The sequence below is a fragment of the Palaemon carinicauda genome, chromosome 22, assembly GCF_036898095.1.
Source record: "Palaemon carinicauda isolate YSFRI2023 chromosome 22, ASM3689809v2, whole genome shotgun sequence".
In the NCBI taxonomy this organism is placed as follows: domain Eukaryota; kingdom Metazoa; phylum Arthropoda; class Malacostraca; order Decapoda; family Palaemonidae; genus Palaemon; species Palaemon carinicauda.
In genome coordinates, this window is record NC_090746.1 from 58,653,389 (window position 1) to 58,681,329 (window position 27,941).

The 27,941-nt window shown below is 38.6% G+C and overlaps 1 protein-coding gene across 4 annotated transcripts in view; it reads left to right on the forward strand.

The window, feature by feature from the left end:
• Positions 1 to 27,283, forward strand: part of bug (thioredoxin domain-containing protein bug) — a 323,500-nt gene extending 296,217 nt beyond the window's left edge. For 3 of the 4 annotated variants that reach the window (XM_068346267.1, XM_068346270.1, XM_068346269.1), the window contains exons 2-8: positions 5,386 to 5,416; positions 12,826 to 13,358; positions 14,489 to 14,568; positions 15,482 to 15,653; positions 17,179 to 17,381; positions 19,438 to 19,612; positions 26,322 to 27,283. In XM_068346267.1, coding sequence (XP_068202368.1) covers positions 5,386 to 5,416; positions 12,826 to 13,358; positions 14,489 to 14,568; positions 15,482 to 15,653; positions 17,179 to 17,381; positions 19,438 to 19,612; positions 26,322 to 26,495 — 1,368 coding nt within the window. In that variant the 3' untranslated portion in view covers positions 26,496 to 27,283. Of the gene's footprint in view, positions 1 to 5,385; positions 5,417 to 12,825; positions 13,359 to 14,488; positions 14,570 to 15,481; positions 15,654 to 17,178; positions 17,382 to 19,437; positions 19,613 to 26,321 lie in introns of all 4 variants that reach the window. The other variant, XM_068346268.1, reaches the window with a different exon arrangement.
• The last annotated feature ends 658 nt before the right edge of the window (positions 27,284 to 27,941 follow it).

The window sequence follows — 27,941 nt, forward strand, 5'->3', positions numbered from 1 at the left end:
GGGTTGATACCCTGAAAAAAAAAGGTACTGTACTCTCGGCGACGAGTTGGGATCTCGTAAGGTTTTCGTATCCTGAAAATTTTTTCGTATATTGGGGCATAAAAATCTTTGTATCATTTTTCGTACCCTGAATTTTTCGTAAGTAGAAACTTTCGTATCCAGAGGTATCACTGTAGTTATATATAATGCACATGTAAATTATATGTGTGGATGATAGTAAAATATTTACCTTTAGCAAGTTGTATGCTAGGTCAGAAAGTATAGCAAATTCCTAGGTATAGAATATGGTAGTGGTTTAGACACTGAAAATTGAAGCTATTGAAGCTACACTTTAAGGTTGTACAGTATTTTGTATGTACTTACATATGATTATATCACCTTAGTAAATACATATATTCATAAAGGTGCACCAAATACAATACAGTAATATGTTGTCACAGAATACGCATCTTGCGTATTTTGTAACTTCACTGTGTAGTATTGTACTTTGGAATAGGCAATGGTAAAAAGGAAGTTAAGTGATATTGGATAAGATGCGGTTAAAGTACTGTACAGTACAATTAGAAATGGGAAGAGTTGTAAAAATAACAGATTATGCTTGATCAATGAAGGAACAAGAAGTACAGTATTGCTTTATGAGGTATTAAAAGTTATTGGTGAAGGAATGTCTTGTGCATATAGTACTTTGATTTACAGTTGACACTCCTGCAAAAATTTTCACACTAAAGTGGAATTTTTTTTTCACTGTTACTTCGTAAAGATCATAGTTCGGATCGGAAACAAAGGCCCACTCAAGAACATTTTCAAGATATTTAAAATAAAGCTATTAGTAATTCAGCATAGTTTTTTTTTTACACTAAAATAACAGTATCTTGACAGTCTATATCAAAGATTTATTAAACTGCTAAAAACTTCATTATATAATTGATAAGCACATAGTTCTGAGAAGTTGATTTTACTTATGATTTTATTTATTGTATGCTCTTCATATATATACCATATTTCCCGTGTCATAAGACACCGTTTTTCCTGAAAAATGCCCACAAAAATCACCCTACATCTTAACATTAAGAAAAAGTTATATGGGGGAGTTTGACAACCCTCGAGCACCCAACTAATGACAAACACTTACCAGATCATGAAATATAAACTTACATTTATCATTCATATTTAATAAGTCAATTTATTTTTATATTGCACTTCGTTTAATGAAATTCAGTAGCAAGTATTTTTTTGTGTTGCTAATCAGCTGATGACTCACCAAACCCCTTCTACAAGCAAACATGCCAACTAGTGGTCTCCTAGCACATGACTATGACATATAAGTTGTTTACGCTGTGTTTATTATTTTCTCTTAATTTTTCTTTTATATTTTGTAATAAAGCAATATTTTGATAATGAATATGTTGCCTGAGTTCAGAAATAATACAAACAAACAGTTGCTGAATATGACCTTGGAAAAAACATCTCACTGTGAATTGAGTGCAGTGTTACCAAGTTAGCAGAAAAGTAACTTGACGTTGAGTCGCATTCATTAGCAAAAATATTTCACAGGAGAATTTCTAGAGACTTCTTTGATCAATAATTAAGTTTGTGTAAAAATGAAGGCTATATGAGGAATTTACTTCCTAACCATATTTCAATTATGAACATTTGACATCATTGCTTATATGCAAACAACACTTGTTACTTGAAACATCAAACACTAAACGTGTAGTTGAGGTGGCAACGATGATTGGTTTAGTGGGTTCTTTTATGAATATGTAATAAACTTGTAATTACTGGCGTGCAGGTAATTGATATTAACTAGAACATTTCATAATACTCTCAAAATATGAAAATTTACTGTGCCGGACAAAAATCCCACTTGAGTCGCTGACTAGGAATTGTTGCTAAGATAACTTGTAAAATCCTCAATTTCTCTTCTTTTTTTTTTTTCTAAACTGCTTTGCTAATTTAAGGGTGCGTCTTACCACTTGTAGAGTCTTATGACATGGGAAATACGGTATTTCATAATTCCTGAACAGGAAAGTGAAGGAAGACTTATAGCATAAAATATTGTGTTAAATTCATTTCAAAACAAATAGGGTGCTTTTTCATTGAACCCCACTGTGTAAATTAGTCAATCTTTAGTAGAGAGGCTATTGTACTATCTAAGAGTTTAAAACATTGGTTTTATTTTGATTTTGTTTTGAGTGGACTTGAATTAGCAATGTCATAGGAGGTTTTTCCAGTACTAATGCATACACTCGGGCACACTATTCTATCTAATTTCTCTTACTCTTGATTTGTTAAAGTTTTTATAGTTTATATAGGAAATACTTATTTTAATGTTACTGTTCTTAAAATATTTTATTTTTCCTTGTTTCCTTTCCTCACTGGGGTATTTTCCCTGTTGGGGCCTTTGGGCTTACTTGCTTTTCCAACTAGGATTGCAGCTTAGCAAGTAATAATAATAAAAATTAATATGTGGGTGTAATCAAGGATAAATTGTATTAGGCAAAGAAGCATATTCCTTTCGATCTTATGATAAGAGTTTATTAGTGCTACTATCTTGAAGTACTTTATTGCAGTTGCTCTCACTAAAGTAATGTAGACCTTTTCCATGAGAAATGATATGAATTACTGGTGTTCTTGCAGAATTAGTTTGACACTTGGCATAATTGCAGTCAATACTAATTGAACTAAAGTGAAGAATATAGTATTGAACATAGTGTTGAAAGTTCGTTCATCTTTTCATAAGTTTACAATAGGCTATGTGGACAAGGTTTATTAGAAAGGGGATCAAAATGGCAAAAGTTTCTGATACAGTATATATATATATATATATATATATATATATATATATATATATATATATATATATATATATATATAATATAATATATATATATATATATATATATATATATATATATTTTTTTTTTTTTTTTTTTTTTTTTTTTTGCTAATTGGTCATTACAGATTAATGGTAAGGTAGCTTTTGAATAAGGATCTTGTAAATGTTGAAAACTTGATTGTCTTCTACAGATAAATAGCAGCCTAAAAAACAGTTTATTATTCTGAATTGTATGGACAGTTGAGAAAAATCAAGGGTAATAAGATAAGGAAAGATATAAGCTTGAATTCAGGGTTCTGTTACTTTTCCATGTAGTATTTAATGCACATTTCCATGTGAAGAAAAATATTACATACACTCTAGGATTTATGTACTGTGCAAGGGTGTGATTGCGATGAAGTCATTGTGTTGTACATTTTCAGTTTTTATGATATAGTTTGTTTCTGATATGAATGATCACCCAAGTTTATAGTTTCTAATATACTTACACATAACATTATCATTATATGTGTGGTGGGTATTTATCATAGAAAGGTGGATATCATAAAGAATTGACTGGGTATTATTAGTGACATAGGCTACTTCTAATCTGAAATTTTGTTGAAACTCATTAGTTGCAGAGATTTTTCCCTACCTCCGAAATTACAAAGCCTTTAATCTGAGTGTTTGTATCTAGTGTGTAACTTGTCTAGTCAGAATATGAACAGTAGAAATACCATTAATTTGTTTACTTCGTCTTAAAACGTCAACATATTTGCATAAAGTTTTAGTTTATATAATTTTTCCTGACATTGTAGGTTGCTGTTGCTTATTTAACATCTACAGTAGACCTCCATAAAGGGGTAACCTGACATTGATAATGAAGATTTTGTTACAAGGTCATTCTTTTCATTGTGCAAATGTGTTGGGGGCTGTTGACCATCATTCACCAAATAATTAACTTGCTTCTTTAGTGAGAGTTGGTATTTCTTGCAGTGAGGTTGTAGATTGTTTGCTGTGGTATTACAATCAGTGTATTTTTTTTTTTTTTTTTTTCACCCTAATTATGAATGTGCATAGCAAGCATTTGAGTATTAAGAGATGGTAATGATGTAGATTGTTTAATGTGGTATTACAATCAGTGCATTGTTTTTGTAATTATTTTACGCTTATTGTGAATGTGCATAGCAAGCATTTGATTATTAAGAGGTGAAAATGAGGTTGTAGATTGTTTGCTGTGGTATTACAAGCAGTGCATTGTTCTTTTTGGTTATTTCACCAATTGTGAGTGTGTATAGCATTAGGTTATTAAGGAATGGTAGTGAGGTTGTAGATTGTTTGCTGTGGTATTACAAGCAGTATGTTTTTTTTTTTTTTTTTTTTTTTTTGTGTGTGTGTGTGTGTGGTCGTTTCACACTAATTGTGAAGCACATAGCATTAGATTATTATGGGATGGTAGTGAGGCTGTCGATTGTTTGCTGTGGTATTAAAACCAGTGTGTGTGGGTTTTTTTTTTTTTTTTTTTTTTATATTATTTCGCATTACTGTAATTGTGAATGTGCACAGTATTAGATTATTAAGGGATGATAGTTTTTAGGTAGTTATGTTTGCATTGAATTGTGTGTTATCCTTTATGATTCTTGGTCTTTAATTTAGTGCAGGTACCTTGTGATCTTGAAATATATAGATGTGATAAAAATAATCTTAGTAAGGTGCTAAGGGAATAAAAGAATAGTATTTTTGCAGTCTTTTATTCATATTTCATAAGTCTCCTTGGTATAATAAGTTGGGAAATTAGAAAATATCCTGAAATTGATGCTTTCATACCTGAATGATTATATGCAAACTTTTTATCTAAGAAGAAAAAATAATCAATATTAATGGAAGCCCTGAATGTGGAAAATAATATGAATAATTTTCAGGAGTGGATCCAAAGCTTAGAAAGTATACTTTCATATAGAAAAATTAGTTTGGTGGTTTCAGTACATATATATATGGGCTTCTTGACTCACCCATTTATTAATTAGGAAGAAACACTCAAAGTTGTAAGAGAAGAAATTCTGTCAAAACAATAAAAATGTGAATTCCTCGAGTTTTAGAAAATTCCATCAAAAAGTCATATTGGCTGTGCTTAAATGATTTTGTGTATGTTTGGCAGGAAAATTATCAATACCTTATGATCTACTTTCATTTCAATACAGTACCTTTATTTCTTTAAACTTGCTTTATGGTATTACAGGGTATATCATAATTTCCATACTGTATTTTTTAATAGTTATTTTGTCTTGGAAAATAACTGCCATATTTAGTTGATGACATGGCATCTCACAATCCTCATTAATTTTCTAATGCTAGATTTAATTCACAAGCAGATTGTGTTTTAACTTTATCGGTTATAATGTACAGTATTTATGAACATTGAATGACTCCTGGGGATATATATCTTTGGTGGCATGGCATGTTTTGTTAATGGAATGTCCAATGATTTTTTTATGTAGGAAATTCTGCCAAAGTTTCTGTTCTGCATTTGATTACTTATACTTATTCATGTTTTTCTTTTTTTCCAGAACCAAATGAAGAAACATCCTGTTTTATTTAGTAAGTAAATATATTTAAAAGTTGTTAGAGGTCATTTTATATTTAGATGATGGAAATTTCCCTGTGAACATAGAAATCTTTCTTTATAACATTTTTAATATATAATACAGTATACTGCATTATATCGTTTATGTGGGCAGTGTAAGGAGTCATATTGAAATACAGCATTATTTGGAGTATGTGTAATGCATGAACTCATATATTTAAAAATATAATTAAAGGATCTCTTATTCATATTATAACTTGTTCTATGCTGGTTAAAGAGATTTGTTTGCATGAAAAGGCTATGATGCTTAAAATTTGTATTCCCAAAGATATTGCTCTGTATGTAAAATAGAATTTGTTCCTTAACTGAAATACAAACCAATGCTATTTATAGCGGTATTACTTTTGGCGAAGATGAAAGACGTGCCATTAGAATTTTAGCGAGGGTTAACCACCTAGACTCTAGTTAAGGGGGGGAGGTAGTAGCTACCCCTCTTACTCACACACCTCTGTTTGATACTTACTTTGCTTTTGGCTCGGATGGAGAACGGTTGTTACCGCTCTTCCTCCTCATCTAATACTTTGACAGCCATTATTACTAATCTTTTTTGCTTTCTCTTTTTCAGTTTGTGTGTGCCTTCTTGCCAGCAATGCGAACCTGCCCTGGACCTGAGGGGCGCTCCTGCAGGACATTTATGTCTTCGATAGATATGGATCCTCACCGTTTGTGTCCTGCCTTCAGAGGTCAATGGTGTGATAACAGTAATACTTGTAATAAATGCCGGGAGTAGTCTTCCTCCCAGTTGAGGTCTTTCTTGAAGCAGAAGAAACCCCAAACTCTCCCCCCCCCCCTCCAGGACCTTCCTCCGAAGCTCCTGCACGGCCGGTTTCCTCCAGGGAACCGTCGAGCATTAGTGCAGGTCATTTAACTCCTGGCAACCTCGGTTCTCGGGAGATGGTGTTGCTTCCCCTAGTGAAGCTACCTCGCCTCTTCCCATGGGGGAGTCCTTGATGTTTTCTGATGTTTCTCGGGATTGTTCGGCCTGCCTTCAAAAGAGGTTTTGTTGCAGCTCCTTTAGTGGGGTGCAGAATGGCAACGTTTTTCCGCCTTGGAGGTTGACCTGATAGCTCTGCCAGGTGTGTATCTTCTCGACCCTGAGGTGTCTTCTGCGGCCCTACCTCCTGATTCCGGCCCCACCAAGGATTGCGGTCCCCCCTTCGCTGATCTTCCTTCGGTGGTGGAGCAAAGTTTGAGTCAAGTCTCTCCAGTGGATGATCATCTCTTTTGTTCGCGAGAGAGACCACCCATAGAGACTCCTCTTCGGAGGCCTGCCAGAGACCAGTCTGCTGGTTAGTCCTCCCCTTCGGAGGCTTGCCCTCGTGGTCAATGTCCTCGCAGAGTTCGTGGCCCTCTTCGTGTCAGAGATTCTCCTTCGCCTTAGGCAAAGAGACGGCTGTTTGGCTTATCATCATCTGCTGAACGCTCCCCTTCGGAGGATCTGCCATCTTCAAGAGATCATCAGTCCGACGACTCTCACTAGTCTCGCCGCACACCACCTGGTTCCCGACCTTTGTCTGTTTCAACGGACTCTCCTTGGTCTCGTCGTTCGCCAGCCTTGTGGCATTCGTCAGGCCAACACTCCTCGCCAACTGCTTGTCAACGAACTACCGTTTGTGGTTTGCCAGCCAGTTGCAGCCACCCGGTCGCTCGTCTCCCTCCAACTTGTCAACGTGCAGCTGATCACTGTTCGTGAATTTCTTGCCTCTCTCCAACGGTTCGCCGTTTGTCATTCTTCTACAGTTCGCCGATCTCCGATGACTCGCTGTCTGCCAGCTCACCAGTAGCCTTCGACTGCTCACTAGTCAACGTCAGCTCGTCATTGGCTAGTGACTCTCCGATCTCATAGGAGATTAGAGGTCAAACGACACCAACCCGTCGCTGCTCGCCAATCCCCTAAACAATCGTCAGGCGTCCGGCATTCTCCATCAACAGCTCATCAACAGGTGACTGCTCGTGATTGCTCACTTACTACACAGCAATCTCTGGAACCAATCCTTGACCATCATCAACGTTCGCCAGAATGTCGTCGGTCTTGTGAAGAGAGACTAAGCAAGCCATCTTCGTCATGAGCCTCCAGGCACTCTCCAGAGTACGGACAGTCTCCCCTTTGCTGTTCACCCTCTCCTTGTTCTCTTCGTAAACGCAGGACATCGCGTTCGCCAGAGAGAACAGAGAGAGACAAGAATGTTTCTCTTCGTCAGGTGTTCAAGGTTCCTAGAGAACCTTCTTCATGACAGTCACTGTTCCCTCATAAGTAGACTTATGAATTACAGCCTCCCGTTGGGTCGTCATCGATCTTGGGCAAGATTTCTTTGCAGAAACCCTCTTCGACAACTCCTTCAGGGGATCTTTCAGCTAGTGCTGCTTTAGGTCAGGAACTGTGGCTTGGAGCCCTGGTGAGGGTGTTTCTCAAGTTTTTGCAACAGGGGCTCTCCCCCCTGTCCTACCTTTGGAGTCTTCCTCGCCTCGAGCAAATCCAAGGCAAAAATCCACAGTTCCTCCCCGTAGAAAAACTTCGGTTTCTTCCTCTCCCCTGAAAAAGAAAAGAGGAGTTTCTGACAGGGTGGTCTCACCAAGGGTCAAGCTGACCCCAGTCAAGACTTCCAAGCAGAGACTGAGTATCACTATTCCTACTCCTCCTCGACCAATAGCTCAACAACCAGCAGCCCCAAAAGAGGTTCTATGTAGGAAAGAGTCCATAGCTAGCTCCTTCCTCCCCTCTCCCATCAAGGTGGTTCCTCAGGAGCGTAGACCAGCCTCTAAGCCCGTGGAAGATACTGTTCCTCCTACTACGGGTGAGCAACGTATGGCGGTGCCTCCAAAGACTTCATTTTTGGAAATCTTTCCCCCGAGGAAAGAACTCAAGGATGCGAAGACTGCCAAAATTCTCGGCGAGGATTGCGAGACCTGCAGAGGCTCTTAGGTAGTTGTCCCCAATTTCTCACTTCGACGACGACCTCGTGGCTGGAAGATTCCGAGTTTGCTGTTAGTCCTAGACCATCGGAGGCAGAGCAGAGAGAGTCCAAGCACGCCCTCTGGCAGGTTTTGGCATGCATGAGGACCACCAGTGGGTTTTCAGAACCAGCGATGGCCCCTCATGAGGGAAAAGACACTGTCTTAGACCCTGTCTACAGCACTCAAAAGCCCCCCAGGCCAGTGCAGCCCTGCCATGGTCTCAGGGTCTGAAGAGTGCCTGGCAAAAGGCGTTTGCTCAGATCACTGGGTCCTCGGGCTTTCTCCGGGCAGGCTCATCCTCTGGACCCCTCCCACCACCAAGTGGCCAGCAGAGAAAGAACTATGAGGTCCTTGATGACCCTCTTCCTGCCCTTCCTCCTTAGAGGAATTAACCAAGGGGATCTCTCTAGAAAGACTTTCCGGACTACAAGTTTCATTCTCTGCTTCCAAGATCCTCAATCAGGAGAAGGTGGCAAAGTATGCCATGCAGGCTACTTCGTGGCTAGACCTCTGGTTGGGGTCTGTGGGAAACCTGTTGTAGACCAAGGAAAGCTCCAGGAAATCAATTGAGACCTTCCTGCTTTCGGGGACTCAATCCATCCAGTTCCTTGCTCACCAAGTTGTAAACTTGTGGGCAAACATCTTCCTATGACGGAGAGACTCGATAGTGGAGAGATTCTATCGCCAAGTCCCACAGAGTGAGATTATAAAACTCTGGAAATCCTCTCATCTGCAGAACAAGCACCAAAAGCCGACAATAAGTTATACTACAGCAACATATCCCAAGGTGTCTGAAGAGCCCTTTTTTGCCAAGGACAGGAAAGGCTCTAAGTCCTCCCGTGGAAGGAAAAATCCTAGAGGGGGTGGTCGAAGCCACAACTACTAGGATGGGCAATCCCCTCACTTGTCCACCAGTGGGGGAGATGCCTGCATTGCTGCTGCCAGAGGTGGATGCAGCTCGGGGCCAAACCCTGGACAGTATCCATGATTTGTTCAGGTTATCGCGTCCCATTCATTCAGTCTTTCCCTCCACTGACCAAGATTCCAGACCCATCAAGCTCCTATGTGAAAGGATCTGCAAAGGAGTGGGGGAGAAGCCTGCATTGCTGCTGCCAGAGGTGGATGCAGCTCAGGGCCGAACCCTGGACAGTATCCATGATTCGTTCAGGGTATCGCATCCCATTCATCCAATCTCTCCCTCCACTGACGAAGACTCCAGACCCATCGAGCTCCTATGTGAAGGGATCCACAAAGGAGCTGGCCCTTAAGGCTGAAGTCCAGAGTATGTTGGAGAAGGGAATTCTCCAAGAGGTTCTCAACGACCCGCCAGGCTTCTTCAGTTAACTCTTTCTTGTGAAAAGACTGGAGACCAGTCGCCGACCTCTCAGTTCTGAACTAGTTTGTCAAAAAAAACTCTGTTCACCATGGAGACGGCAGACACGGTCTGATAAGTGGTTAGACCACAGGACTTCATGTGAACACTGGATCTAAAGGACGCACACTTCCAGATCCCAATCCATCCGTCTTCAAGGAAGTATCAATAATCATTCTAGGAAACAAGAAATACCAGTTCAAAGAGCTGTGCTTCGGTCTTTCCACAACACCTCAGGTCTTCAAGAGTGTGTTCGCCCCAGTGTCATCTTGTGCTCACAGAATCGGCACCCGTCTCCTACATAACCTGGACGACTGGCTGATTCTAGAAGACTCGGTGGTGACACTTCTGCAACACTGAGACAAGCTTCTGGGGATCATGGTAAACCTCAAGAAGTCATCACTGGTTCCCTCTCAATGACTGGTATACCTTGGAATTTTATTAGACACCGACCTTCACAAAGCCTTCCCAACAGACGACAGGGTAGTGAGGATGAGGCAGGTTGCAAGACTGTTCCTCAGACGAGAAAAACTCCCAGCGCAGAGGTGGTTATGTCTCCTCGTGCACCTGTCACCCTGGCCTATCTAGTTCCCATTGGCCGCCCCAGGATACGATCTCTCCAATGGCGGCTAAAGTACATTTGGAATCAGGCCTTTAATTCCCCGGACATTCTGATCCCCATGGGACCAGAGGAACCGACAGACCTGGAATTGTGGGTGGCAGACGAGAATCTTCTAAAGGTCATCGACCTTCTTGGCCTCCTCCCGGACTTGATGCTCTTCTCACATGCATCAAAAGAAGGTGGGGGCCCACATGCTGCACCAAACAGACTTAAGCCTATGGTCAGAGTAAAAAAAAAGTACCAGCACATAAAGCTCTTAGAGATGAAGGCCTCCTGCCTGGCCCTTCAATTGTTCCAACAGTTCCTGGCAGGCTACTCGGTGGTGGTGATGAGCGACAACACCACAGTAGTGGCTTATATCAACAAACAAGGTGGTACTTTTTCACAGTCTCTATCCCATCTGGCAATAGAAATACGGAGATGGGCTGAAGACAACTCGGTGACCCTATCAGCTTGCTTCATTCCCAGCAAAAGGAATGTGCTCGTGGACAACCTGAGCAGAGCGACTCAGATAGTGGGCTCCGAGTGGTCTTTGAACAAAGAACTGACTTTGTGCAGTTCCCCAACTGTGGATCTGTTTGCAACGTCCCTGAACTTCAGGCTCCCTTTGTACTTCACCCCAGTTCCAGATCCCAAGGCTCTCTGGCAAGATGCATTCCAACAACGGTGGGATGACATCAATGTTTAAACCTTCCCCCCCTCCCCCAATTTGTCTGATGAGAAGAATACCCAGCAAGACCAGAACATCAGTCAATCTCTCAATAACCCTCATAGGGTTCCCAGACCTTCTGCAGTTCCTGACGGAGCTTCCAAGAGCTCCCTCCACGACACGATCTACTCAGACAACCACATGCCAACATCTTCCACAAAGCCATAGCTTTGCTACGACTTCACTCCTGGAGACTATCCAGCACCTCCTCATTCAGAGAGGATTTTCGCATTAAGCTACAAAGCAGATGGCTGGACACTGGCAAAGATATTCAGCTTCATTCTACCGGGCAAAGTGGAATGTCTTCTGTGGAAGGGGTATCTCTCCCCTCGATGCCACTATCCCAGCAATAGCGGAGTTCCTTGTGCATCTGCGGCAGGAAATGCTCCTCTTGGTTTCTGCAGGAAAAGGTTACCACTTAGCTTGAGTCTGGCCTTTAAGCTGAAAGGAGTAGATATTTCCTCTTCACTAGAACTCTCTCTCCTCATACGGTGTTATGAACTTACCTGTCCCCAGTCGGAAGTGAGACCTCCTCCATGGAACGGGGTTCGTATCCTTCGGTTCCTGAAGGGTCCTTGCTACGAATCATTACACCAGGCAACAGATCACCACCTTACTTTGAAGAGTGTTCCTACTCACCTTGGCTTCGGCCACAAGAGTTAGCGAACTTCATGGTCTCTCGTATGACATCGCCCATTCAAGGGGATGGGGAGAGGTAAGCTTCAGCTTCGTCCCTGAGTTTGTTGCAAAGATTCCAACGGTAGCTGATCCTAGATTCAATTCCTTCCGGATAACGAGTCTCCGGTCTGTAACCAACGACCCAGATCAATTGCTACGATGTCCAGTAAGGAGTTTGAGGTTCTACCTCAAAAGAACATCAGCAGCTCGCCCGTGTGCCAGCACTCGTCATTGGCACGGGAAAGGTCAAGAGGAGGATCACGAAGAACACCATCTCTTCTTGGATTCGTAAGGTCATCGACCTCGCTCTAAATCCAGAGCATACGACGGCAGGGGCATTGCTACGACCCAGGCCTTCAAATGGAACTACCCCCACAGATTCTACAAGCGGTGTATGGAAGCATCAGATGACCCTCACCTCCCACTACCTGCAAGACAGACGTAACCCACAGGAGACTCGATATGTTCTCTCGGTCTTGTGGTCATTGCACAACAACTGTTTTAACATCTCAAGCTCCTTGATGGACAAGTAGCAGGAGGTTGAGGACATTGGTTACCCAGTTTTAGTCTGAGTGAATGAATAAGAATGACTGGCTCTTTCTTTTCTTCATCCTCCCCTCTCTTGGGGAAATCAACATAGTTTGTATTTTAGTTACGGAGCAAATGACAAATTTGGAAGTAATTTGTATTTTTCCTAGTGGTACAAACCTGGTGCTATTTATACAGATTGGTCCACCAGCACCAGTCCCCCTTGTGGTCCTACCTCCAAGCAAAGTGAGTAACAAACACGGGTGAGTGAGTGAGAGGGGTAGCTACCAAACACCCCCCCGCTAACTAGCAGGTGGGTGGTTAACCCTCGCTAAAATTCTAATGTCTCGTCTTTCCGCTTCGTCAAAAGTAATGTCCCTATAAATAGCTACAGGTTTGTATTGTTAGGAAAAATATAAATTACCTCCAAATTTGTCATATTTGTTAATACCAATTGTGTTTTTGTTTTTCAAGACCATTCATATAATTTTTTTTTCAGAAATTTGTTTGATTCTCCTGCTTTTTGGAATTGCAAGTGTACAGGCATTGAAGGACAATGATGACTGTGAATATAGGGATTCGGAGGGTATCTGTCAGAAGACGGCTGAAGAAATGATAAGACAAACTTTTGATGAAGAAGATGATGGTAAATCTGTGTTCACCGAGACTCATGACTGCAAAGTTGCTGGAAATACAGCTGATGGTGTTCATAGTGACGATATAAGTGAAGGGTCCTGTATTCGTAAAGATCTGGAAGATGAAGATCAAAGTGAACTTTCCATGTTCACGGCCGAATTTTGTGGACTTGGCGATGATAATTGTGGTGAAACTCCCTTGGAAGAGGACCTGGAGAGTAACAAAGATATTGAAGACTCAAATGAAGAAAGAATAGAGGCTTCAGTTGACCAAAGAATAGATGAAGGAAGGCAGTTACCAGATGAGGAATTGGAAAATGAAGGGGAGGTCGAAAAATCTAATCAGGACCCAGACCTAGAAAATGTACCCCTTAGAGAAATTCTACTGAAACTGAAGGTGTGTGTCTTGTACTGTATTACCTGAACATTATATCTATCTATTTATCTATCTATCTATCTATCTATCTATCTATATGAGTTTTATTTCAACATTGTAACTGATATCAAGATATTTTGTATTTTATATTCAGTAATTCTCATATAGTTTGTTTATTTTTTTCTATACTGAGTTATTTTCTCTGTTGGAGCCCTTGGGCTTGTTGCATCTTTTTTTTCCAACTAGGGTTATATCCTAACTAGTAAGGTTGAATTACTCTTGTCACTTTCAAAGAAGACCATTATTAAGTCATAAATTGGTTCCTTTGACAACAATTAAGCTACTGTACATTTAAGATTATATTTCCTCACACAGGGCAATACTTCCAATCATATTGTACCTTTGAATTATTTATTTTGTGATGAAATTGTTACTGCTGTACTGTGTACTACTAGTGATAAATTATCATATGATCATAAATTTATAATTTGGATAACTTTTTATTACATATTTTATATACAAAATTAAAGAAAACATTACTAAAATTTACTTGAATTGTCTATAATAAGCATTAACATTTTTCTTGTGATTACTGTAAATTTTTGTTTCTTGTTATTTTTATGAATTGCCAAGCTACAACCCTAGATGGAAAAGCAGAATGCTATAAGGCCAGGGGCTCCTATAGGGAAAATAGCCCAGTGAGGAAATGAAACGGAAAAATAAATATTTTAAGAATAACTCCCATATAAACTATAAAAACTTTAACAAAACAAGAGGAAGAGAAATTAGATAGATTAGTGTGCCCAAGTGTATAACAAAACAAGAGGAAGAGAAATTAGATAGATTAGTGTGCCCAAGTGTACCCTCAAGCAAGAGAACTCTAACCCAAGATAGTGGAAGACCATGGTACAGAGGCTATGGCACTACCCAAGACTATAGAACAATGGTTTGATTTTGGAGTGTCCTTGTCCTAGAAGAGCTGCTTACCACTAAAGATTCTCTTCTACCCTTACCAAGAGGAGAGTAGCCACTGAACAAATACAGTGCAGTAATTAACCCCTTTGGTATAACCAACAAGTTAGTGGTAAGTAATTTGCCAACTATAGTGCTAAAGTATGTGAAAATAACCGAAATGTTTCTTTCCCCTTTAGCCTGAAGGACTAACAGATAATGAGGAGGAAGTGCCAAATGATTTCTCTGTAACTGAAGCCAGTATGGGAGAGTATGGAGAGGTGAGTTTAAATTTTAGCTAATGGCAATGTTGTCTTTAATTATTCATAAAAATGTAAGCCAGTATGGGAGAGTATGGACAGGCCAATTTAAATTGTAACTAATGGCAATGTTGTCTTTAATTATTCATAAAAATATATTCATGATTTGAAGTAAATATTCTAGTTTGCAGAACCTGTATTACAAGTGACTGAAAATTGCTATAAGTTTTGTGACAGCTGATATTCGCTGTTTTAGTTTATTGTGAAGTCTTGCTCAGGCAATTGTTGTTATATGAGTAAGTTTTCAATGCATTAGTGTTTCTTTACATAGTATTGTATATATATCTCTCTACTTGGCATTCTTTCTCTTTTAGAGCTTGTGTTATATTATTTTTGACATGATATATTGCAATATTGTAGACCTTTCATAATTATAGTAGCTTGATCAATTATTGTTGCTTACACAGACAGATACTGTATGTATGTCTTTGAACAGCAAATCAAACAAACGATTACAATACCGACAAAGATGAATATAGCATCACATTTATTTTGAATGAGAACCAGTAGCAATGCTGCCACAGGGGAAAAAAAGTGGAATTTTGTAATGGCAGGAATTTATATAATTATGTACCTTAGGGGGTAATGGCATATACTAAACTGAGATTTACTCTTAAGAAAAGTGGTGTAAAGGGGAATTAGTAATAATCCTAATGAAAGATAATTTTTATAGAATATCTAGTCTTCCTTATATATAAACTGGTGATTTCCAAAACCAGATCAGAACTGCAATGAACTTTTACTATTTTACTTTTTAACTTCTTTTCTTATAATTACATGATACTCCGTTACATTACTAGGTTACTCAATTTATTGGTTCTAATGAAGTTTTTAAAGTGGGAATGAAAATATTGTTTTATTTATTCCATAACTGGAGGTCGAGGAAGGGATGCTAGATTCTTCAGGGTCACCAGAAAAACAGGAATATGGTTTGGATGGTAGCAGTGCAGATGGCAATAAAAATGGAAGTGGAACTGGAAGCAGCGTCAGCAAGAAAGCAGTCTGCTCTGAATTAAATGTAACAGAACCTGCTGGAGATGTGGAGGTATGATTAAATGGTTTTTATAATTCTATGGCTTCCAGGGGTATAATTGTGTACAATTATGTTTATAATTACATTCTCCCCAAGGTATTCATTTGTCCAATGAACCAGAAAGGGAGTGATAAAATTGGTAGCATGTATGGTTTTTAAGGATCATTGTAAATACAGGTCCACCATCATTAGTCCAACACCTTCGATTTTAGAACCATGCCTGACTAGATAATTTGCGAATATACCTCATATCCTTCTTTTCTTAACAGTATTTAAGCATTAGAAACTTGAATTAAACATTATCAAATGTAAAGTGCCTGAATTTGTATGCAGCAGGATAAAAATTTAAAACTTCATCTGCATTAGTTTCATGTTCAGTCTTCAACCATACATTATAGTGTATACTGTAATGATATTGTCATCTTTTTTTTTTTTTTCTTATCTTGGTTTAATGAAATACAACCAAAATAGGTAAATAGCTTTATGTCAACACAAATAACTCGTGAGTACCTTGTTGCTTTAAACAAAACCATCATTAACCAGTCAAAGTGTTTAGGAGAAGACTAATTGGTAAGGGACCTCTGATAGTGGTTTTAACACGCCCCAGTTATTATACCGACACCCTATAAGGGTGAGCGAGCTGGGTATATTCCTGGCATTCCATGCAACTTTTTTCTCTGGTATATTTAGCAGTATTTATACCTTAGAAATGGTGCTATAAGGAGCATTTCACTGGGCGACACAGGTCCCTCGCCCAGAAATAGATTTTTCCTTCGTCAAAATTCCTTTTTGCTTATTTTCACCATTTATTTTATCGAGTAATCCTTAAAAATAAAACAAATGAATCTGTCAATTGAAAGGAATTTTTTTTTTAATTTACTCAGGTTGTACAAAAATTTAAGATCAGTATTTAATATTGCTTCAATAGGTTGAATCTTAGCCCATTGACTAACTTTCTTTGTTTCAGCTTTTTATAAAACATTTTACATTATTGTACCACAGTTCATTTAAATTTTGACCAAAATGTGTATGTTTTTCGTAAGGAATAGTTTTGTAGTAATCAAAGTAATAAGCGAGGGTAAGATTTCTGTTTATGAGAATTTTAGTCTTTGTTTCCACAACATATTTTAGCTCTACTAAGGTATTAACTTCTCTTAGATTTCCTCTACATATCTTAGCTGTACTGAGGTACAGTAATAACTTCTTAGATATCATAGTTTCTATTTTATTTTATTTAATATAAGGTAATCTATAGCATTCCTTTTCTATTATGTTTAGTACTTGGCCTTTGTGGCTAACCTTTGTAGACCTAAAAACTCCCAATTAAAAGAGCTTTTCATTATGGTAACTTCCGCCAATTTCAGAGACAAAATACCTCTCAGATTCAGCCCATCTTTTTATCTTGGTGAAAAGATTTTATTGACAAAAGTTATTTCTCTTTTTGTAGTAAGTGCTTGAAATAATTGCTAAATATTTAGATTAATATGCTAAGATTGAGTTTAAGCAGTTTAATTGATTTATTCTTATTTGTTTTCAGATCATCAATGCTACTCTTCTTATGAAACTTTTGCAAGGAAATTCTAATGTGACAAATAGGTCAATATCGGCTACCTGTCATTTAATTTATTTCTTCAGCCCATATTGCCCATTCTCAGTGGCAGGTTCTCCATATGTGAACGCAATGGCACGCTCCCTCAAGAATATCCCTGTTTATGGATTAGACAGCATTGAGCATCATAGGTAAGAAGCTTTCAAGGAATAGTCTGCCAGTTTGAAGTCCAATCCTTTTTATGGGTAGAAGTTTGGCCCAGGCACCAGCCACCCATTGAAATATTAGGTCCTCTGACTGGCCAGACAGTACTACATTGGATCCTTCTCTCTGGTTATGGCTCATTTTGTTTTTGCCTACACATACACCGAATAGCCCGGCCTATTCTTTCCATATTCTCCTCTGTCCTCATACACCTGACAACATTGAGATTACCGAATAATTCTTGTTTACTCAAGGGGTTAACTACTGCAATGTTCATTAATTGTTCAGGGGCACTTTCCTCTTGGTAAGGGTAGAAAAGAATCTGTAGCTATGGTAAGTAGCTCTTCCAGGAGATGGACACTCCATATTCAAACCATTGTTGTCTAGTCGTGGGTAGTACCAAAGCCTCAGTAACATGGCCTTTCACTGTCTTAGATGAGAGTTCTCTTGCTTTAGGGTACACTCGGGCATGCTGTTCTCTTATTTCTCTTCTATTTTTTTTCTTTTTTTTTATGTTTTTATAGTTTAGGCTATATATTAAAGATCTAATTTAATGTTATTGCTGTTTTTAAAATATTTTATTTTAATTGTTTATTACTTCTCTTGTAGTTTATTAATTTCCTTGTTTCCTTTCCTAGCTGGGCTATTTTTCCCTGTTAGAGCCCTTGGGCTTATAGCATGGGTCTTTTCTTTGCTTGCACATACTGTACAGAGGCAAGGGACAATGACATTGCCCTAGCAAGTAGGACAATGCCCTAGAGACTGACCATAAAAAATATATGATCAGCGCCCCTCTCCACCCAAGCTAGGACCAGGGAGGGCCAGGCAATGGCTGCTGATGACTCAACAGATAGACCAATAGGCTCCCTCAAAGCCCCCAACCTTAGCTCACAAGGATGGTAAGGTTGCAGACAGTAAAGGCACCGAATCTGAGTGGGACTCTAACCCCCGTCTGGCAAACACCAGGCAGAGATGTTACCAATCAGGCCATAACAACCCAAAACATTGAGCATATCACACCTTACACACTAGCATATGTGGTTAGCTACAGCTGGCTATTTGACAACACATAGTAAAGGTAGAAGAGATATTTTGTTTCTTACTGGACTACTATCTCTGCTTTGCTATAAGTTGTGAAGCAATGATTTAACCACTAGTGCTGCACCTTAGCTTTATACATTAAGTAGTAGTAATAATAATACAGAAACATCAAATAATATTTATACAGTGAAGCCCATTTAGATAGATAACTATATTGTAGTATCTTTCGCTGGAGTTTAACAGAAGTGATAAACTTGTAATTGGTAGTTACCTGTGTTGTTGGGTGTTAAAACTTCCACTGTAGTGCCTGTTAAAAAATGAGCTATCATGCTGCTCTTGACAAAATATTCTTTTATTTATATTGATATTTATCCAAAATAAAAATGTATTATATTGAGGCTTATTTAAAAAACGCATGGGTCTCATTACCTTTAGTTCTTTTTGTACTACTGTACATATTTTGATCACAGAGAAATTTTATGAGAGGACTTTGCATTTATAGTGGCAGTAGCATAATAATATCTTCATTAAGACAACTGTTTTGTTTTTATTGTGTAACAAAATCATCAAAGGAAAGGTGTGAAAAGCAAAAGTAAGAGAGCTTAATTAGCATTTTTATTGCAATTATAATTACAGTAATATATGGATAACTTGAAATATTTCATGTGCTTTGAGGTGCATCATATGTTCACATTATTTTTTCTTATCTGGTACAGTACCTCTACTTTTTTAAATATGCTCACTTACACAAATTTCATTATCTCAATTTTGTTGGGAGATACTTTGTACCCCTGACTAACTTAAGGACTGATTGAGTATAGTTAATCATTTCATTTGAAGAGTTCATAGGTTTTGATATACAGTATTTTTGTAAGTTTCAACATTACCATTTGTCTGGGAAGTGATAATTATTCATGGGGGTAGCTAATATCTTTTTTCTTTATTTAATACTAGTATGTTTCTAGAGATGGGTAAATAATACAAATTATTTTCTGATTTCAGTGTGAATGCTCGATATGGTGTAATGGGAACACCAACCTTACTGCTATTTCATAATGGAAATGGTGTTGGACGTTATAATGCATCTGAATTTTCAGTAATGCAACTATTGTCATTCATAAATCACTACACAGATCAGAGTATTACTGACATTAATGTAACATCAGCAGACTTTAGGGTAAGTTACTCTTGACTTAACATATTTGATCAAGTTATAAACTTTTTTTGAGGTAAATTTCTTTATGATGTGATTCAAAACAATTTGAAATTATTCACTATATTGCCTACCAACCACATAATATCCTTCTGCCTTATAAACGATTATTATGAAATAGTATATTAAGACTGCTGCGCTGATTTTCCTAGCTCATAAATCTGGTTTCTGCCATTGTTTTTCTAACTTTTGTGGAAAATACTTTTAGTACATTTCATTATATATTTATTCAAATTTACTTTTAGTGTGTCTCTTGTAATATACATGTATGTAGGAAAGTCCAACTGAAATTCTCAAGAATATATTTAAATTACTCTATATTATTCTATGTAATAGTATACACAGTACAATATATTCATCAACCCTAAACTAACACAATACAGTACCTGGTTGACCTTTATGCATTGATTTGTTGTATACTGTATATAGTATGTTGAAAAAACTTAAAATCCTATTATTTTTATAAAATTACCCAAGCTCATCTGTTATGAGTAATTTTTCCTTGTTCCAATAACCTTGGGACTGGAGACCAGGAATTCACAAAAGGCCTTGGCATCATGGAGATCTACGGTGATCCTTAAGGAGATTTTGTGGAGGTGTTCGCCTAGATCATGCTCCCCTCTTTGGGGAGTAGTATAAGATGCCTTTCGGTATCTTTCCCCCTTTGGCACTAACAGGGAACAGGTCCGACGGGAATTCCTGTGACTACTGTATACGAAAGATGATCTGACTCCTCTAAGGTCGTTTCCCACCTCGGTCATCATCCAGAGGGCCCCGTAGGACTTTCCCTTGATAGAAGGGGAAAGGTTACCTCAGACAGTCTCGATCAGGGTGGCCTCATTGATTACTCTGTGGTTAGTCTACCATTGGAGGCTCTAGACAAGGTGGTGTTCAGGCTTTGGCTAGGATCTCGGCAAGATCAAGAAGTTTCCGCCAGAGGAAATATTTCAAGACCATTAAGTTTTCTCTTTTCCCCCTTGTACCATCGGAACATGTGGAACATCAGGTTACCCATAACTCTTCTGCAGAAGACTTGATCATTGGTTCTGTAGAGCTTCAGCTACCATCCAGTGAACCAACTGGGACATAAAGAATTCATATGCTGTCATTACCTAACAAAACTTTTTGGCTTACAATTGTAGGCGAGGGTCTTTCTCTTTCCTTCAAGGTCAATGACTGAAGGGGGAGAAAGCAAACCAAGACTGGCAATCGCTCCAGGCTATTCCTTTTGTCATCGATAGTTTTTCGTCAGATGCTGCTAGCTAGTTTCTTTACCTAACAAGGTTCTTTACCTATCAAGGTAAGCATGCGAGCTTCTCATTAGAACAACCGTTACCCCACCCACACTCCCCTACGTGGAATACCAAAAAAATGGGTACTGTCTCCGAGTAGAGGCTCAATGGCACTATCAGTGCCAGCAATCCTGATAAAGATGGTGAGGCACTTCCAGTGGGAGGATCCCGACGAATCAGGTGAAGGAGAAGGGGAATAACAGACCCGAACTTGGAGTAGTCAATATCCAAACGCTTAAGTTCCTCATCTGCTCCACCTCTTCTCATTTTCCCCTTCTCAGTCTTGAACTAATTTCTTCAGAGTCCTACTGTCAGATGTTGATGACTTTTCTGCCGCGGTGGGAATAAGAAAGGATGTCTCTCTAAATGGATACAGTGATTCTCTAGGCTGCTGCTTCAATTCATTGACATAGGAAAGATATCTGAAATTGCTTGATAAAATATGACGTCACTACAAATCTAGAGAAGTCAGTCCTTCGCCCAGAGAAATTCTCTCAGATCTAAGAGAGAGATGATCCCAAAGGGGGGTTATCCCGGGATCATGTACCATGCCCGTGGGAGGTGGCACTCTTGTTCCTTCCTTCAGTAGCCCTTAACTAGAGGTTGCTAGTCCTTCTATCATTGGCAACTAACTCGTTCCAAACGAGAATCTCCGGATGTGTTGCATCCAATAAGTACATCATCTCTATGGGTCGGTGGCTCAATGGAAGTCAGAAGACTTTACTTGCACTTCAAGGATTAGAAACGTAAGCTTTACTAGAGCATCAGTGTCACTTTGCCGTTGGAGCTCTAATCAGCTTCAATCTCCTCAAAACATTTCGATCAGTAGGGAAGGCTCTGAGCATTGACTTTCCATGACACCATAGAGCTTCAATGAAATTTACACAGCTGCCACTAAATTCTTGGATTTAGTATTGGTCAATACAAACAACTTTTCAGCTGCTAAGTTCCAATTGGAAGGAACATATAGGGTGACCAACTAACAGGTTGTCTTCGTACCCCTAGATAAGTCTATTGATGTGCATCCTCCCCAACCTGAAAGCTTCCAGTATCCCATTTGCCTATACCAGAGGCAGCATTCAAGGGCACCGTCCGACATCCCTGTAATTACCATGGCATATTCAGATTGTCAGTGTGCTGCCTCTTAGAGTGACCATTTGACAAAGCTCAAATCACCTTTAACCATAGCAGGACGCTCATAACCCTGAAATGGCTAAAGGTAGAGAATACTTCTACTGTTCCAATGAGGAGGAATCGGAGAGATCTGCACCTCTATCTGACCGATTGGGCTTGCCTTGTGACCAGATACTCCACAGGCCGGTGGAATCTTCAACTTCTTGGGTAGAGATTCTCGGACATCCCATCACAGAGGAAAAATATTCGCTTTTTTGGCGATTCGAATGTCTAGACTCTTCGGGGATTTATCCCCTCTGTATACCAAGCCAAGGGTTCTTCTAACGTTTTCGGCATCATAGTATAGAGGCATTTTTCTTAGAATATCCATTCAGTTGGGTATGAGCTGTTACCTTCCCTGTAGGGGTGAAAATACTCTTCAGAGAAAGCCATTAAAGACTATCTCCAGGCTAGGGCCAGATGTAGAATAGTTTCCTGCTCGGAGCCAGGAATGGAGGTCTATCTCCTGGCCATAAGCCAGGTCTTCAATAATTGTGGTTTTGTTATTATAGAGCGATTCTCACTCTTATGTAGCTTGGATAGGACTTTCTTCGAAGGGAGACTACTGCTTGGGTATGTGACATAGGTTCTCTGTTCCATTGAGAGGGCCCTGTAAGGATTGCTGAAGCTGACCGCAGTTGAGAAACTCTTCATTATTATTGTTATCATTACTTGCTAAGCTAGTTAAAGTACTGTACAGTTTCTCAAGAATTGCTGTTTTCTATCCTCTTACAGATGAATTCCGTCAGCATCAAGTCAGACATTTTTCCTTTTGTTATAATTTACTTAGTATATCAGGGAATGTTTGGTCGATTGTAGCAAGATAACCATTCGTGCACAGACAACCCTCTTGATCAACGGTGACATCATCCTCCCAAGACTTATTGGTGATCACTTAAATAGTGCTTGAAGTATCACTAGTCAGCAATGAACATTCCTCTTCTGGTTTTAGTGGAACAGGAATATGGAACGATCTAAGCTGGCAGCTGAGTGACTTACTCCATCACAGGATCTTCTCACCTCTGAGAAATCTACTGTTCACATAGCAACCAGTCAGTCTCAGGGATATGGTCCACATAAGAAATGCACCTACTTTACAACCTGCTGGGAATACATGCAGTATTACCTAATATTGCAAACTTTCCAGAAGAGTTTTGAAAAACTGTGTAGTGTTAACGAGCAGCAACACTGCTGTTTATGACGTTGTTACAACAAGAAAGGGGTCTTGTTTCATAGACCCTTTACAAGTTAGCAAGCAGATGCACACTTGGGAAGTCGATAATGTAGTATGGCAGTCAGCAAGGTTTAAACAAACAGGAGGACTGTTACAGCAGATGCTCTTAAGTCAACAGGGACGCAGTGTAGGGGTCAGAAGTAATCCTTACATTCATCATTGCTCGACCTGCTTGTCAATCAATTAAACAAGGGAACAACAAACGTCCATTATTCTGCTCTGTTCTCACCCCAATGGCAACATTCAAGGACACTTTCCAGCTTCCTCAGGAATTTTAGATGCTTGTGCTTTTTTGTCCTTTTACCCAAGATTACCAAACAGTTAGTGATTGTAGGGCATGACACTACAGGAGCTAAGCTTCAGTTGTCAGAAAATATGGGGACGCTTCATCTAGATAGTAACTCCAACATGTGGGTATTGCTTGGCCCTTGGCATTCACAAAGTGTAACTATCTGTTTGACAGTTTAGAGATTTCAGAAGCTACCTTAACAAGGGCGCCTGGTGGGTAGGCTCCATTCATGTGAGGGGTTGATGGCAAGAGAAAATTTTCATGTCATAGTAAGCCAGGGTTTCTCTTTCAAAATAAGAACTCTTACCAATTAATGAGGTGATGGCGAGACATACTCGCCGTGGATCTGAAGAATTTTTTTTTTTTTGCTCACTGCTGGAAGTGGCAGGCTAGCCCCTATAAAGGCTTCATTCTGATGCAGGTGATAGGATATTCATTGTCTGGTATGTGATGTTTTTCTTGTTCAGGGGACCCTGCAAAGTTAGGCCATAATCACTTTCAGGATAGAGTTGTTTTTGGGTTTTGTCTCTTAGTTATATTAAGGCAACTTGTTTCCTTTGTTTTGTCACTTCTAGTTTTGACACTGCAGGAATTGGCACTTGGCAAGTTACATAATTGTTTAGGGCAGGATTTAGTGGTAATCTTTCATGTGATTGCCTTTCCTAGACTATTTGCTCCTGAATATATAAGTTGTGGTAGTCAGACATTGGCTAAGAATCAGCCTGAGATAGTTCCAGGTTCTGTGAGTTTTTATATTACTGTAGAGGTATGCTGCTGCAAAATCATCTGTGATGGATGTGGGAGGAACAGCATTTGTATATTATTCTCTTGATGATATTCAGTGGGATTTTGGCGAGGTTGGAATGTTGACTCCCATCTTATCAGCTCTCTATACAGTAATTCCCTCCTTGACATGTAACCCTTTTGTGCATCCTTGACTTCTTTGGTTACAATACCGTCTGTGTACCATCCGCTTTTTATCAAAGCTTCGACAAGGAAAATGTTGTGGAAGCCATCTGCCATTGTTAGGTCACAACACTGTTGGTACTGGTGGATTTTGTCCAACAGGAACTTAGCTTCAACAGTTTTTTGGTCAGCATAGCTTTTTTTTCATATAGTCACAATTAAGTCAGCCTTAAACTATAAAAAGATACAAGAAGGCATTATGATCTTTCCTCCAAAAGAGAACTGTAAGCATTTTCTTGGTGATAGGTAGGAGCACCTTCAAGGTTTTTGTTTTTCGAAGGCTTAAGTGTCTACTTTTATAAATTCATGGTACTTAATGGACTACCCAAAATTATCTCTTGGCAGGTTTGACAGTCACAGTCATATTGTGTTCTCAAAGTTTTTTTTTTCAGTACAGAACGAAAAGTCCACATACTGTTCCCAATCTGCAGAATAAATACAAATTTCATCAAAGTAAAACAAATCATATGAAGCAAGTATTAGTGGCATAGGCAGTCACAAGACCAAAATTGAACTAATCCTATATTAGTGAGAAAAGCAGTCAAAAGATTCTGCTCTCTAAATCCAGGGTATCTGGTAATAAGCTTAACAGTTATTTAGTTCATTACTTAGGATAGATATTCTTTATATTTTTCTCCATACAGTACTGTACTAGGTATGGCATGGTAAATTTTGACAATTTCATTACCTGTAGGCAGTGGATTTCATACCGTGACAACAGGACAGCAATGTGAAGAAAGATTGCTGGATAATCATTTTCTAATTTCAAAATACTTTCAATACAGTATCAGCTTGCTGAGATTGAGAAAGGTTGAATTAAGCCTTGCCTGATAATTAGGAGTCATCCTCTACTCTATAATAGATATTGGAAAGTATTTAGCTGGTAAGCCAGAAGCTGTCACAGTAAATGGCGGGACAAAAATTGTTTCTTCCTCAGATTGTGGAAGATTTCAGGGATTCATCCAGTTGAAGCATAGGTACCACATCTAGCACATAGTTTACCAAAGCCCTGCAATGATATTTCTTTAGCAAATTAGCATAGCAAAGTTTGTGCCCTTAAAGTTCTGCAATCAATAACTTACCCACATCAGTGTATAAGGTCAACAGCTTTTGTCTACACACTTGCATTGCCTGTTCAGGAACCTAATATAAATGCAGGATTAGTATTGAACACTAGTCGCATAAACTTGTTTAGCAGCCAAATGAAGACACTTGGCAAGCTTGTCATAAAGGTCAAGAACATACTAGTTGCATGGTTTCCTTCTCTTTAACAATATGAATTTTCCACTGTTCTTTCAGCAAGGAGTCTGTTCCTCAAGTAGATTAACTCTAGGAATTTGATCTGTATTGCCCAGTGTTGGGGCCTGAGTGACCATTCAGCACCTAAGTGCAACTGATATGACTCTCTTCACTGACGACACTTGAATGAGGGAATAATTAGAGAGGAGGCCTTACCAGCATTATACTTAAGTATTGAAAAACCAATGGCTTCAAAGGGATGATAATTACCATTTTACAAGATTCAGGATATTGTGCTTGCAATGAGCTTTTCCCTCATTAGAAAATTATGCTGAATCCTTCAAGGTTTTTGGTCACCACTCTTAGTCCCAATACTGAAGTTAAGTAAAAATAAAAAATATTTAGCAACATGAAATTGTTAACATCCTTTTAATAATTTTTTTTTATCATGCACATTTTAACTTTGTAATTTTTTCACAGGCCACACTTCCATCCCAGATTGCTGAAGGACGGCCATATGCTTTATGGGCCTCTTGGATATTTCTCCTTATTTGTGCAGAATGGTTGTTCTTAACATCTGAGCTCTGTGCAAAGCTGACTGAGGCTATTCTCAATAATTGGCGAGAAGCTGAAGCACAAAATGATCAGGACTAAGTTGTAATATACAGTTGACTTGTGAACAGGTGTAGATATATCTTATTTTTCTTTGAGTGGAATACAGAATGTTTTGAATTCACCAATTAGGTTCTAAATCTTAATATTTGTATTTATATATGTAAATATGTAGTCAAACAAATATTTTAATTGGATAGATTTCCCATATGTTTCCATTGAGTATAGTTTTTCTAACAATGAATTCAGTTTTTATTTACATAATTGATATGGAGTCTGTGCTAATTACTTAATCTGTTATTATTAGTATTTAGGCAGGTTTTGTATGAGAGTAAAATCATTGTTTCAATAAACAGATCTATAAGGAAACTACTGATTTAAAGTCTTGTATATTAAAGTATTGCCATCTTATTTGAGATAACCTTCTGCACTCTAGTGGCCTCTGAGGGTCATTCATTTGAGCAATCTTTATCATCCAGGCATAGCTTTTGCTTATAAAATTAGCAATCCTTTTGTGTTTTTCTTATATTCACACATACTGTACATGTGACTATTGTACTTAATAAGATCAAGCAAACCCCTTAGTTTCCTTTATTTTTCATTGTTAGAGTTTAAAAAGTATTATTTAGTTTACAGGTTGTATTGAGATCCTCGTATTTGGTCATTTCCCCAAGTATCAAAGTTATATGCAGCATTCATTTAGTGCCCAATGCACTTTGCATTCTGAATTTTATTTTCAAAGATTTTTTTTCATAGTCTAGTTCCACCCACTTGTATTTTCTTTAACTTTAACTCATCCTTCAGGCCTTCAAAGCAAGAATAAAGAATTATGTCTGGAATACATGCTAAAAGGTGTTCAAACATGTCCTACTTTGGACAATTTGTGTGGCAACTTATATTCCATCATATCTCCTACATGGTTTTGTCAGTCTTCTAAGGAGTAAAGTAAGCAGTTTTAAATGCTAATCAGGATCCAAATCATCATTGCCATACAGTTGCTCTAGACTTAAAAGATTATGTTATCATCCATATCTATGTCCTTTGTTAAAGAAATTGTTGTTTGCTGCTCACTTGCTTTGTGTTTCCTTATTTTGTGAATAGGATATACAGTATCCTGTTGTAAGATGAATTGTCTTTCAAGTCCTCATGAATTTTCCAGTCCTGTCTTTTTCTTTTGAAAGCTTGCTTATCCTATGCTAGTTATAAACAAGTTTAACTCCACAAGAAAATCATGTTTTTATTACTTGAGGGAGTGCACAAATAAATAATGCAGAGGTTTATTTGTTCCTCAGATATCGCACTCTAAACAGATTAATCCTGCCACTTTCATTTGGAAGGTCATAGTATTATCTGTCAATTTTTCATGCCTTTGTTGCTTGCTTAGGAAGTCCTGATGTTCTCACGATGGATAAAAAGTAATTGGTTTAAAAACTCTTTAAATGACAGTTTTGGTGGTATGTACTTACAGAAATCAAAACCAAACATATG